Source organism: Anser anser, assembly GCF_964211835.1.
Source record: "Anser anser genome assembly, chromosome: 15".
NCBI classification, from domain to species: domain Eukaryota; kingdom Metazoa; phylum Chordata; class Aves; order Anseriformes; family Anatidae; genus Anser; species Anser anser.
Genome location: NC_139736.1, coordinates 11,725,969 through 11,740,019, shown reverse-complemented (window position 1 = coordinate 11,740,019; position 14,051 = coordinate 11,725,969). Strand labels below are relative to the sequence as shown.

General features: G+C 42.4%; 1 protein-coding gene across 9 annotated transcripts in view; it reads left to right on the top strand.

The window, feature by feature from the left end:
* Positions 1–12,366, top strand: part of CREBBP (CREB binding lysine acetyltransferase) — a 94,290-nt gene extending 81,924 nt beyond the window's left edge. For all 9 annotated transcript variants that reach the window (XM_083800855.1, XM_083800853.1, XM_083800858.1 and 6 more), the window contains 7 exons: positions 592–738; positions 1,176–1,289; positions 1,567–1,732; positions 3,178–3,345; positions 6,877–7,038; positions 7,293–7,574; positions 9,200–12,366. In XM_083800855.1, the coding sequence (XP_083656981.1) occupies positions 592–738; positions 1,176–1,289; positions 1,567–1,732; positions 3,178–3,345; positions 6,877–7,038; positions 7,293–7,574; positions 9,200–11,371 (3,211 nt within the window). In that variant the 3' untranslated portion in view covers positions 11,372–12,366. The remainder of the gene's footprint in view (positions 1–591; positions 739–1,175; positions 1,290–1,566; positions 1,733–3,177; positions 3,346–6,876; positions 7,039–7,292; positions 7,575–9,199) is intronic.
* The last annotated feature ends 1,685 nt before the right edge of the window (positions 12,367–14,051 follow it).

Sequence of the window (14,051 nt, the reverse complement as noted above, 5' to 3'; positions counted from 1 at the left end):
TTTGGTGGGCATGTGGAGGGACATTCTGGTTTTGGTTATAATACTCTGACTTTGTATTACTAAATCTAGAGGGAGAGTCTGACCATGCTTTGGTTAACGTTACTGAATACATAGTTTACTTTGGAACATTTGCTGAGATTGTTACTTACTGTTCCTTCAATTTGTTGTGTTTTATAAATACTTTAGCTTTCAGAAGTTATTATTTAATCTACTTAATGGTAAATGAAAAACTTGAAAATTTTATAAAGTATTTGGGATTTAATTCATAAAGGTAATGTTGGTGTCACATCGTAGCACATCAGGTTTTTTAGTCTGCAGTATATTTAAAGGCTGGTGGTTTCTGAGGGTGTTCCTGTATTCAGTGCTTGCCTATTCAGTCATATGTTAACTATATGGACACTGTTTTCCCATGAGTTGTGCAGTGACAGGCTCTGTTTTAATACAGCTGTGATCTGACCCTAGTTTAACTTCTGCATAAGTATTTCTAGTGAGTTAAAAGGAAGTTAAAAAGAGTTTTTTCTCCTTCTGGTAGGATGCTGGTTTAGTGACTGTCTTTTTTTCTTTTTTCCTTCCTGTCACTCTTTTCTCCAGATTTGTGGATTCTGGTGAGATGTCAGAATCCTTCCCTTACCGTACCAAAGCTCTATTTGCATTTGAGGAGATTGACGGAGTAGATGTATGCTTCTTTGGCATGCATGTACAGGAGTATGGCTCAGATTGTCCCCCTCCAAATACAAGGTAATCTTTCATTTCTATACCAGTGGCTCATGCACAGAGAACATCTTGCTCCATTCATGGGGAGGTTACTTTCAACTACAGAAGAGTGGGAGATGTTTCAATTCTGTGGCTGAAATAAGTCCTACAGTGCAACTGCAAATGACTTTCAAGGGGACAACTTAACAAAAATGTTATAATTTCCAAAATTTTGTTTGTATTATCTATTTAACTTTACCTCTTGATGTATATTCTTGCTGTATTAAAATGTTACCCATCTTTTCATTCTGAGGGCTGTTTAAACCATGTTAAGATGCTTAAATATTCATTAGAATAATACGCAATCGTCTTTTTTGTTCAGTATGGCTGTATATGTACCTTCTGTAAAAGTCAATTCTCGGTAGAAAAAAAACGAAGTTCATCTGTACATCATTCTTTTCATTCTTCTCTCATTATTATAGACGTGTGTACATATCGTATCTAGATAGTATTCATTTCTTCCGCCCCCGTTGTCTCCGAACTGCAGTTTATCATGAAATCCTCATTGGATATTTGGAGTACGTGAAGAAACTGGGGTAAGTGAAATCTTTTGTTAAGAAATGTTTTTTTCTTAGCGTTTTGTTTATCCAGGATGCCAAGTAGCCTTGCACTTGGAGTAGTCTCTTTACTTTTGTCCTTTCTGAGGTCTGTGGAACACGTGCATTTTCTGCAGTGGGAAGAGTGTTTGGATTTTGTCAATAAGGTTGTTCTTCTGTCATTAGGATTCTTTCTTTCATTCTGTCTGGCTGAGTTAATTTAAAGATGGTAATCAATATTGTTAAGGTTCTTTTTTTGTGTGTATGTAAATTGCAGGTATGTGACAGGACACATCTGGGCCTGTCCTCCAAGTGAAGGAGATGACTATATTTTTCATTGCCATCCACCTGATCAGAAAATACCCAAACCCAAACGCTTACAAGAATGGTATAAGAAGATGCTGGACAAGGCATTTGCTGAGAGAATCATTCATGACTACAAGGTTTGCTACTGTTTACTTGCTGAATTATTTTTTATGGGCTTTTTATTTGAAGATAGCTAGTATTGTTTCGTAAGTTGTAAAACTGTGGTAGCGTTGTATGAGTGTTTTTATTCTCAGCTAGCTAGTGTCTTCATTGCCTTAAATTTTCTGAAGTTCTACTTTTCAGATTGGAAACTCCTTAGGGTTGGCTTCTGCCTTATTAACACTTTGAAAAAAAACACTACACGAATTAGAACCAAGAGGTGTATCTTCTTAAAAGCTTTTGAGCAACAGTGTTATCTGGGAAATCTGGGGCAGTGTAGTCCTTTTGCATTTCTTCTTAATGTTTTTTTGGGGAAAAAAATCATTTGGTGAAGCTGTGCATCACTCAAGATGGTTGAAGATGGCTGTCTCTATTTGCTTTCTTCACTGAGCATGTGAATTGTACAGTTCATGTTCTTCAGTCAACTCTGTTAGGAATGCCTGCAGCATTTCTTAAGTGGACCTGTGGCATCCCTACTCAGGTGCTTAAGGGAGAGAGGAATGAGCAAAAGCAAGTGGACTTTCCTGTACTGTACTGACTGGTTAAAAGGACAGGGTCATCAGTATTAGCTTGTGCTGAGGGAGGGTAGAAGCTGTTTGTTTGTGGTGATTCTGGAGGATCAGGTGGAATATGGGACCTCACTAGTATGAAATTCAAAAAAAAAAAAAAACCTGCTTATAAAAATGGCTTCTTCACTTGAAGAAAAAGGATGGCTTTTGTAGTCACACATGTACCCAAGGCAGTAAGTTAAGAGTGGAAAAGGTAGCATTTGCCACTCCCTACACATGCTAAAATTTACATGAATTTCTTAATGGTAGTGACAGTGCAGGAAAAATAATTGATGTTTTGATTGTAAATGACAGTTACTAAATGTGTGGAACAGAACAGCATAGATCAAACCCTGTCATCTGATGTGGAGTAGCAAAGAGCTAGAATCTCTCTTTCTTTGCCAATAGCTGGTCTTGATTGGAACCCAGTAGTGGGTTCCCAGATGAAGAGCTCACAGACTTTCAGATTTGTCAGGGAAAGGGTTAGATGAGACGCACTTGCTGTTGGTTCTGCTCTCGTTCGGAAGTGGTGTAGGAAAAGCTCAGTGGCGGGGCTTGATTTTTAATTGGTGTACTTAGCAGGGAGGGCTTTGTTACCTTTTCCAGGATTATCCTTGTCTCTACCATCATGTACCCATTGCGTGATGGAGGTTCAGGAGAGCCTCAGCAGCCCTCTTTCAAAGCTGAAGCAGGGAGTGAGCTGTTAGCACTACTGCCAGACCAGATCTTTGTGCTGTTCTCAGAAAAGAAGGCCTGCAAGGAGTGGGCCATGAGCGAAGCACAGATGCTCAGTGTAGCGTGGATTGCCTCTGTGGTTCTCCCATCGCTCTCAGTGGTCTTCATTTATTTGTGCTTGGTATTGTGTCACTTAACAGGACATCTTCAAACAAGCAACTGAGGACAGGCTGACAAGTGCCAAGGAGCTGCCGTACTTTGAAGGTGATTTCTGGCCCAATGTGCTGGAGGAAAGCATTAAAGAGTTGGAGCAGGAAGAGGAGGAAAGGAAGAAGGAAGAAAGCACTGCAGCTAGTGAAACAACAGAGGTGAGTTAGCTTTACTTGTTGTATGTGCTTCTGGATCACAAAGCTGACAGTTAACACTTCAGTAAATTAAAGAGTTCACAGCCTGTAAGCTAGGAAAAAGGTCATTCACATCAGATCTTAAATCAGGGGTTCCCTTTATCTGCATTTCTGATTTTCTTCTCAGGTAAGAAATATACTGATGGCTTGTTACTTCATTAACAGAATTAGAAGTCAGTTGTAGGTCAGCATTTCTGGTTTCTGGGAAATGTGTTAAGCTACTTTTGGATTGCATCATGATTGTTACGTTGGCTTGCAGTCATTCAGCAGAGCTTCTGGTTCACACCTTTGCAAAGGTGTTTGTGTTTTGAAAGATGCTGTATTTTTCAGAGCTAAATTAAATTTTGCCTTTATTTAATCAAAGATACTTGCAGTCACTTGCAATTAATGCTTCTGAATTTCAGTTCCCAACTGTTACAAGCTTTACACTGGTGCGAAATTTTGATCCTGATGGTGGTGGTCCTTCACCAGCATTCTCTCTGTGTGAATAATTTAAAAAAAAAAAAAAAAAAAAAACACCTCCTAGCCAGAATTTCATTACTTATGTTTGTCTGGTTTGTATCCATGACCAAATGGTTGTAGTGCTTTTATACTGTCCTTTTCCCTTGTGATTTACAGCAAGATATTTTGAAAATAAATATAGTAGGAAAATCTGAAGTCAGGATCAAGGTGGAACCAGAAGCTTTAACTGGGAAGAAACTGCATTCAGCTTAGGTGCTGTGACAATTTGCGTACAGTATGTATTACGTGTGATTGATGTGGAGCAATTTCATTTATGTCAGAAAGTTCCATCTATTAAATCTTACCGGCTCCTTCAAAGCTAATATAGTTTGCTGCTATTTTTATGGAACTGTAAAGTTAATGGCTTTCACCTTTTTCATTCTGAATGTAATTTTAAAATTTGAAATATTTCAACAAACATAGCAGCATAAAAGTAACTGAAAGGCAAGGCTTGAAATTTATGTTGCGGTATTCTTTTGTTAACAGTATCTCTGTCAATAAATCATAGCCTGCCCTTGTAGCCTGCCATTCTGAAAATGCCAGGGTAAACATGTGCATCCAAGAGGGGGGAAAAAAAGGTGCTTTAAAATCCCCAGAACAGCTGTTAAATTTGTGAGTTTACTTGAAGTGAGAAGACACGGCCATGACTGTTAAAATCCGTACGTTCCATTTAATGCCATTGTTGTTGCTTGGAGTGTGGTGGGAACAAAATCTGCATCCAACTTGCTCAAGATGTTAACCAGAAATGCAATAAAAATGAAGCAGCGTGGTCTTTGCCCCTTGGCTCAGGAAAAAGAGTAAAATGAAAACGTGAGGACTTGTCCAGTGCAGTCACCAGAACTTGCATCATTTTGTGGAGGAAAGTATGCCCAGCAACGGGGGATCTCCACATGTAGAAACAATTGATGAATCTTAGCAGTTTGCCTTGTACTGCAGTTGTACAGAACCTGTTTATGACAAGAACATCACAAAAACACAGACTTCACGTATGTGGAGAGAAAGTTTAAGTCAAGTGTAGCTGAACAGTAGAGAGTGCCCCAGCTCTGCAGGCATCCTGAAAACATGGAGAAGTCAGCTGTGTAACTGCTGTCCTGTCTGAAGTGGTGCTCTGTGGAACGAAACGCAGGATCAGAAAAAAATAGGAAAAACAAAAGTAACGTTAGGGATCAGAGATAACGGTACCGTCCTGCATTTTCCTACTATTACTACCGTAGATCTCATTTTCTCCTTTGTCTACAAACTTCCCAAGGAAGCTGGCTACAGATTGAAGGGATGCAAACATTTCTGCTGCAGTCCAGAGATGGTCATGTAGTATGAAATTCAGTCCTTAACTGTACTGGGACAATGAGAAAGGACTTTGAGGTTTGCTGATTTTTAGGAGGAATAGGAGGAAGCTTCTAGGATGTTGAAGCTCACCCTAGGAAGGAGGAGAATTTGTTTGAAAGTGTGCCACAAGCATCAGTTAGAAGAGATTCTAAAGAGGTGGTAAATATTCAGGAGTTCATGAAAAAGGTTCTGAAGAGACAAGGTTCAGTGAGTAACCATGCCATTGGTGTCTCTGGCAAACCTGACTGAATCTGTTAAATGGTATCAAAATGAAAGAGTACAAAACCAATCTTCTTAAAACGTTTGGAATAGTTTTGTGTGATTGACCATGTATAAATTAAAGACGTAGTAGAAAGGAAACGGAATTACGCTGTCAGCTAAGTTTCAATCTGTTTTTTCCTTTGGTGTTCAAATTTTAAAACCTGTGTTAGTCCTCCAGAATGAATAGGCAAAGGGAAGACATGCCATAATGCCATCGGGGCAGTAGAAAACTTTGGGAAAGGAAGTCATAGGAACATAGTGAATTCAATTCCAAATACCTGCAAATCACTTAGAGCTCAGTCTGGCTTGCCCTTAGTATCGTTTTAATTTCCAAACAGCTTTGGTCAAAAAGTCAATAAAATTAGTTACCGAAAAAAACAAGGTTTGACAGGGAATTCCTGTCTAAGCCTAATGAATGGAATGGAAGATGGCAATGAGGCATATGGTCTACGCATAGAACTGCTTCGTCAGTTGGAGTATTTTTGTTTTGTTTGAACACATGTGCTTGCAAATAAAACCTGTTTGCCTGTACATAGTGTTCATGAAAGAAACTTTGTTGTATGTATATGTATCAGAGGATTTCAGTAGCTTATTTTTGCATTCTGCAGACCAACATTGTAGTAGTCAGGGGAGTTTTACTGGGTGGTGTGCTCCCTGTTGGGAGTTTGTGTTTTGGAGCTTTTTGTTTTTGTTTTTTTTCAGGGACATTAGAAATGTAAAACTGTTTCTGTTTTCACAGGTCATCTAAATAGCATCATTTGCGCTTTTTTTTTTTTTTTTACTCTGAGTAGCATTCAGAATATGTTCACAGTGGTCTGTGTTGTAATTATAAACAAGTGAAGGTTTTGAGGGCTTGTTATTTTTTGGAGTTACAGATGCAGTAGCAAGTCTTCAGGATTGGGAAAAATGTGTTTTGTTAGTTTCAAATCCTACATGTCCTTATCTATGCATTAGCCTTAGATTTGTTGATTAAAGTAATTAATTAGAACTTGAGCAAGTGTGTGAAGTCCTAAATGCACAACAAAGCAAAATCTACTCTTGTAGAATTTTTTTAAAGTCCATTCTATTTGTAACTCATTTTATTATCAAATGTCTTCAGGATTTTGAAAAACAAGCAATGAAAGCTGAAGTACGATGTTTGAGAAGGAAAAAACTAAACTGAGAATTATTTAATGTATATGCATAGTTAAGAAAAAAATGGACTATTTTTAAACATTTGAAACTTCTTGCTCGCTGGTTTGACTTTTTATTTTTCCTGGAGGATAGGATATATTTAACACAGTATGGTTGATTTGCAGGCATTGGAACAAAGTTCTATTATTGACAGCAGAAGTGTTTCACTTTCAGCTGCAGTGAATGGGAGAGCGCTCTATAAAGTTTAACACATTTCCTATGCATTTATTGCAGGGAAGCCAAGGTGACAGCAAAAATGCCAAGAAAAAGAACAACAAAAAAACCAACAAGAATAAGAGTAGCATCAGCAGAGCTAACAAGAAGAAACCCAGCATGCCAAATGTGTCCAATGATCTGTCTCAGAAGCTGTATGCCACCATGGAGAAGCATAAAGAGGTACTGTCAAAATGTGCTGTGTAAAGAGATTTTATTCCCATAAATCGAGGCATGATGATAGAACTGAAAAATCAGGGAGAGTAAAGCTTTTGGTTATTCTGAGTTTTTTCAGTTATGTAACAACATACTGAAGAGATTACCATAAACTAAATCAACTAAATAACATTTGCAGCATAATGTTACTGCAACAGAACGTGAGCTTTTCCTGCAGGATTATCTAACATTGTTGGCTTTTTTTCCGTGTTTATCTGCAGGTCTTTTTTGTGATTCATTTACATGCTGGGCCTGTAATTAACACTCTGCCTCCCATCGTGGACCCTGATCCATTACTTAGCTGTGATCTGATGGATGGGCGAGATGCCTTCCTCACCTTAGCCAGAGATAAGCACTGGGAGTTCTCCTCACTACGCCGATCCAAGTGGTCCACGCTCTGCATGCTGGTAGAACTACATACTCAAGGGCAGGATCGCTTTGTCTATACGTGCAATGAGTGCAAACATCATGTGGAAACAAGGTGGCATTGCACTGTCTGTGAGGTATGTGTGTATCACCTGACACTTCAACCAAGCTCGTTTTCTTTTGTTTTGTTTTTGTTTTTAAATATTCCCCAAGTTCTCCCAAATTAAGCATATTCTGATGTAAGGAATGCTAAGCCTTAAGGGAATTTGACTGCAACACTGGGGTCTCTCTTCTAGAATAAGTGCCTTTAGTTTCTCTACGTGGAAACCTGCAATACTCTGGAATGGCTACAGCTGAGTTATTCTGCTATGGCTGTGTCAGTTAGCTCCTCTGCATAGACAAGCTTTTGCTTTAGGGAATTTCAGGATGAGGTGGTAGGGTGTGACACTGCCAGAGTAGTAAGCATCCGCAGGACAATAGCTCATACCCATGAAATGGATGTCCATGAGAGAGGTTAGCTCTGCTTTGTACGTGGTACTTGGTGTTGTAATGAGCACAGCCAGGTGCGTGCCCGGGCTGCTGTGAAGCTGGGTGAGGAGGCTACCACAGCTCTTCATCGCTTTCTCTTCTGCCCAGCATTGGAGGTTGCTTGCCCTTCAGATCAGCCCAAATAATTGCTTCCTAACCTGGCTCAATACTTTTAATGTCTGGTCCTATTACAGGATAGATCACTTCCACTGAACTGTGTTAGAGAGTAATTACACACAGAGTTATACAGATGGACTTGAGGGGAAGATAGCCTCTAGAGGGCTTGTGATGACCTCTGGCTGTAGCTGAACCAAAAAGAAATTTTTGAATAAGTGCAACCTAGTTTTTACACTGCAAGTTATTGCCAGGTTTGTGGTGGAAGAATCTTAATTAATCCCTCTGAGGAAAGCATTGAAAAGAGCTTCTTGAGGCAAGACTGCAGGAAACGGATCGTACGGACTAGGGGAATTAAGTGGTGGAAGGAAGTGTGGCCTTTAAGTTTCTTCTGGGTACTTCTGTATGAGAGTGACCTTTCTCCAGGAAAAAAAAAAGCACAGGGCAGTGAAAATGCGGGTGTTCGAGCAGGTTTTCAGATACATGTCTGTCTTGGCATGAAACCTGCACTTAGAGATTAAAAAAATACATTTCAGGTTACAAATTATTTGTCAGTAATCACACGAAGAATAGTAAAACAGAGAGCAAAGCCCTGATTTTTAAGCACTTACATAGGTTTGTTTGTACTGTTTGGAGGTGTCAGCTTTCCTTGTGTAGGTAGCCCAGTAGACACTACAGCGAAGTAGTTACCATCCTCAAAAGGTAGGGAGGCACATCTTGTTACATAAGAAAAATGAAGAGACAGTTACAGCCCGTTTGCGTTATCACCCACAACAGTCAGGACCTGTGACTGCAGGCTCACTTTGCTGAAGCAGCTGATGGGGCTTCTGCCTTCTGCTGTCCAAAACTCCTGGACCCAAAGGTCCAAACCCACTGTCCTGGGCTGCGCAGCCGCTTCTCTACCTCAGTATACCAGGAGTGTACTGAAACTGGCAGCTGCTCACAGCGCGTGGCAGTTGTCTTGCTATTGTTCGGCTGTGTGTTTGTACCCACTGAAAGTCAAAGTGTGCTTCTGCATCAGGGTCATGTTGCTCGCCTAGCAGCTCTGTTGGTCCTCCTCTTTCACTGTCGTAGTTAGTGCTTTACAGACAACTGAACCCTGGATTTTCTTTGCTTTCAGGACTACGACCTCTGCATTAACTGCTACAACACTAAGAGCCATGACCACAAGATGGTTAAGTGGGGCCTGGGTCTGGATGATGAGAGCAACAGCCAAGGAGAGCAGCAGTCCAAGAGCCCCCAGGAGTCACGACGACTGAGCATCCAGCGCTGCATTCAGTCCCTTGTCCATGCCTGTCAGTGCCGCAATGCAAACTGCTCATTGCCATCCTGCCAGAAGATGAAACGGGTTGTCCAGCACACCAAGGGTTGCAAGCGCAAGACCAACGGTGGCTGTCCAGTGTGCAAACAGCTCATAGCTCTTTGCTGCTACCATGCCAAACACTGCCAAGAGAACAAATGCCCTGTGCCATTCTGTCTCAATATCAAACACAAGCTTCGACAGCAGCAGATCCAGCATCGCCTGCAGCAGGCTCAGCTCATGCGCAGAAGGATGGCTACCATGAACACCCGAAACGTGCCTCAGCAAAGTTTGCCTTCTCCTACCTCAGCAACGCCTGGTACCCCTACACAGCAGCCAAGTACACCGCAAACACCGCAGCCTCCTCCCCAGCCCCAGCCTTCCCCTGTAAGTATGTCACCGGCTGGCTTTCCCAGTGTGTCGAGAACTCAGCCCCCCACTACTGTTTCAGCAGGAAAACCCGCAAACCCGGTTTCCGCACCTCCACCTCCGGCCCAGCCTCCGCCAGCCGCGGTGGAAGCAGCTCGGCAGATTGAGAGAGAAGCTGCCCAGCAGCAGCAGCAACTCTACAGGGTCAACAACATTAACAATGGTTTGCCTCCTGGTCGCCCAGGACTAGTAAACCCGACGGTGGGTTCAGTGAACCAGATGCAGCAAGTCAGCATGAATGTACCCCGGCCAAACCCTGTAAGTGGCCCGGTGATGTCCAACATGCAGCCTGGGCAGTGGCAGTCGCCTCCGATGCCGCAGCAGCAACCGATGCAGCCAGGAATGGCGAGACCAGTTATGCCGATGGCAACACCGCAAGCAGTGGCTGGGCCCAGGATGCCAGGCGTGCAACAGCCGCCACGGAGCATCCCCCCGAACGCACTTCAGGACTTACTGAGGACCTTGAAATCACCGAGTTCTCCGCAGCAACAGCAGCAGGTTCTTAATATCCTTAAATCCAACCCTCAGCTTATGGCAGCTTTTATAAAGCAAAGAACAGCCAAATACGTGGCTAACCAGCCCGGGATGCAGCCGCAAGCAGGCATACAGCCCCAGCCTGGGATGCAGCAGCCGCAGACCGGCATGCAACAGCCAGGCATGCACACTCAACCAGGATTACAGAACATGAACGCGATGCAAGCGGGAGTGCAGAGACCGAGCGTTCCTCCCCAGCAGCAAGGGATAGGAGCTATGAATCCCCAGGGACAAGCGATAAACATTATGAACCCTGGCCACAACCCTAGCATGGCAAACATGAGTCCGCAGTACAGAGAGATACTGAGGAGGCAATTACTGCAGCAGCAGCAGCAACAGCAGCAGCAACAGCAAGGAGGGGCTGGCATGGCAGGAGGGATGGCAGGACATAGCCAGTTCCAGCAGCCTCAAGGACCGGGAGGTTACCCTCAGGCCATGCAGCAGCAGCGGATGCAGCAGCATATATCCATACAGGGGGGGTCCATGGGACAGATGGCTCAGATGGGACAGCTGAACCAGATGGGCCAGCCCGGCATGGGGGCAGACGGCACTCCCAACATTCAGCAAGCACTGCAGCAGAGGATCCTGCAGCAGCAGCAGATGAAGCAGCAGATAGGGTCCCCGGGCCAGCCCAACCCCATGAGCCCACAGCAGCACATGCTCTCAGGACAACCGCAGGCGTCTCATCTCCCTGGCCAGCAGATCGCCACCTCCCTCAGCAACCAGGTGCGGTCCCCAGCGCCCGTTCAGTCTCCCCGTCCCCAGTCCCAGCCGCCACATTCCAGCCCTTCACCGCGGATACAGCCCCAGCCGTCACCGCACCACGTCTCTCCCCAGACTGGTTCCCCCCACCCAGGACTCGCAGTTACTATGGCTAGCTCCATGGATCAGGGACACTTGGGCAACCCAGAACAGAGTGCAATGCTTCCACAACTAAACACCCCGAACAGGAGTGCGTTGTCTAACGAGTTGTCTCTGGTCGGTGATACCACGGGGGACACGTTAGAAAAATTTGTGGAGGGTTTGTAGCATTATGGGAGCATCACTTTTTTTTTCCTTTCGTGTTCTTGGGACATTTTGTACTGAAAATTCAGGCATCTGGGTTGTTTTGAATCCTAGATGGAACTGCTGCTTCCTACACGTGGAAGAATGAATTGCTGTTTAAAAAAAAAAAAAAACAATACAAAGAATATATTTTTTTGTTAAAGCCAGGCAGTTAAAATATCTGGTCTCTTTTGTGGGTTTTTTTGGTTTTTATTTTTTTGTTGCTGTTGACTCATACCTTTTTTTTAACGGGGAAAACAAGTTCATTATATTCATATTTTTTATTTGTATTTTCAAGACTTTAAACATTTGCGTTTAAAAGAAGAAAAATAATATTCAGAAACTGTTTCCTGAAATAATGCAACATTATAATGTATCCCGGTAACTTTGACACGTTGCGGGAAGATTTTTTTTTTCTATAGCGAACTCTGCAGGCGTTTGAAGTATTACCCCTGGAAAGATAGGAATTGACTCTTGCACACAAAAACACACATTGGCCAATGCCAAAATCTTTGTCTTGCAGATGTAGAAATTGTTGCTTTGTTTCTCTGATAAAACTGGTTTTAGATGAAAATAGGGATGATCACTCTTAGACCGTGCTGATTTGAATAGAGAAGAAGCATTCTTTTCTTTCTTTCTTCTATGTGAAACTTGAAATGAGGAAAAGCAATTCTAGTGTAAATCATGCAAGCGCTATAATTACTATAAATAAGAAAATCCAAGAAGATTCAATCACTGTATAGAATGGTAAAAAAAAAAAAACTCATTTCTTACTTATAATATCATATTGTTAAATAAACTGTGTGCAACAGAAAAAAGGGTGGTCCTTCTTGAATTCATGTACATGGTATTAACACTTAGTGTTTGGGTTTTTTGTTATGAAAATGCTGTTTTCAACATTGTATTTGGACTATGCATGTCTTTTTTCCATTGTATATAAAGTATTGCTTAAAATTGATATAAATTACTGAAGTTTTTAACATGTATTCTGTTCTTTAAAAATCCATGTAAGAATGTTTAAGGTTTTTATTTATTTATATATTTTTTGATCATGTTCTTTGTAAGACATGGCTATGAATATTCACTCATTACACAGAGCAGCCAGAGGCATCGGTAGGAGTGGCACGATCCATGGAGTATTGTAGGGTAGCATGTCTGTTTTACAACACCCTTTAGTGATTGTTTCCTTTTCGGGGAGGGAGAGGAGAGGGGAATGGTTCCCATACATTTAATACTTACAGGTGTTCATCCATAAGGGTTAACTGGAATAAATTATTAATAGCCGTTGCTTTTTAAAATCTGCATTAATTTAGAGAAGGATCACCAATGAAAGGAAAATAGAGAGTATTGAGTTAATTCTAGGCTAATTTATTTAGTCTACAGTAAAATATGAACCTATTGACTTTAACACTATTTTTCTGCTGTTAACTCTGAGCCTAGATTTGAGGGTTTTCTGTGGAATAAAAAATAACAAATCATGTACATGTTCCCTTTAATATCCTGTCACCATGCCCTCATGTTCCTGGGATACTTGCCCCTTCTCCTCCTACTGAATTACTTTCTCCAAGTTAAAATCCAGGGAAACTTTCCCAGCGTAGGTGTGAGCTAAAACCACAACTAGCCTAAAATGCCGTCACTCAGACCTGAGGCTTCTCGATTACATGCAACTCACGTGGGATTCGCAGCAACCCCAGCAACGCCCAGCAGCCTGCTCGTGCTCCGGGGGGGAGCACCTGGCCCGCTCGGCTTCTCACCTTCGGTTAGCGCTCCCCCCAGCCTTGTGTTTTTAGGAGTGGGGCTGGGGGAGGATGGGGAGAGAAGAGCGGATGGTTTCTCTCTTGAAAGGAGAACTTCTGTCCCCGTGCTCTGAAAACAGTATTGCGCTGCGGCGCTATTCCGTTCTTCTTAAAGTCTCTGCTTAAACTTTTCTTGCCAACCTTTAACTATTGTACCTTTTGCACCACCATTGAATTCATCTGCCCATGCAACTGTCTTCAGCAATTCAAGATGTCAAAATTGGGGGCTGGGGTGAGGTCAGTGAACACTAACCCAAAGCTTGTCCGAAAGAACTTGCTGTAAAAAAGATGGAAAGCCCTGATGCTGTGTCTCATGCTGTGTACTTAAAAAGAGGAAAATACTATATTTGTGATCAAAAAGAGGAAACTTGAAATGTGCTGGTGTTTCTAATAAAAGCTGGTAAAACTGCTTGGATTGAAGGATGCTTCCAGTTGGCTGGTGCCCACTAGGATCAGCAGAGCCTGATGCCTAAGGTTAAGATAACCGCACCCAATCTCGTTAATACCTTTAAGTAGCATCCATTTTAAAAAAATGTTGGCACGGCTTCCCCATTTGAATAAGCTGGGTCTTGTACGGAGCAGAGAGAGCTGCGTGGCTGCCAGGCTGCAGCTCGCTTGGGTTCTGCTGCTTGGGGAAGAGTGAAAAGAGACCTGGTGGGAAGCAAATACTGGAATGTTTTTAAGTACAACCTAACGTATCCTGAGGGCACCTAGAAAGGGGTAGACTTAGACTGGATAATCCGAGATCGCTGGAGCAACTGTTTCAGATAGGAGCGGGTATTTTAGGGAGAGAAGTGAAGCAAAGCTGAAGTGAAACGTGAGCAGAGGCTGGGCTTGGAGTACTGCCCCTGTAGCCCCATAGAGAGGTT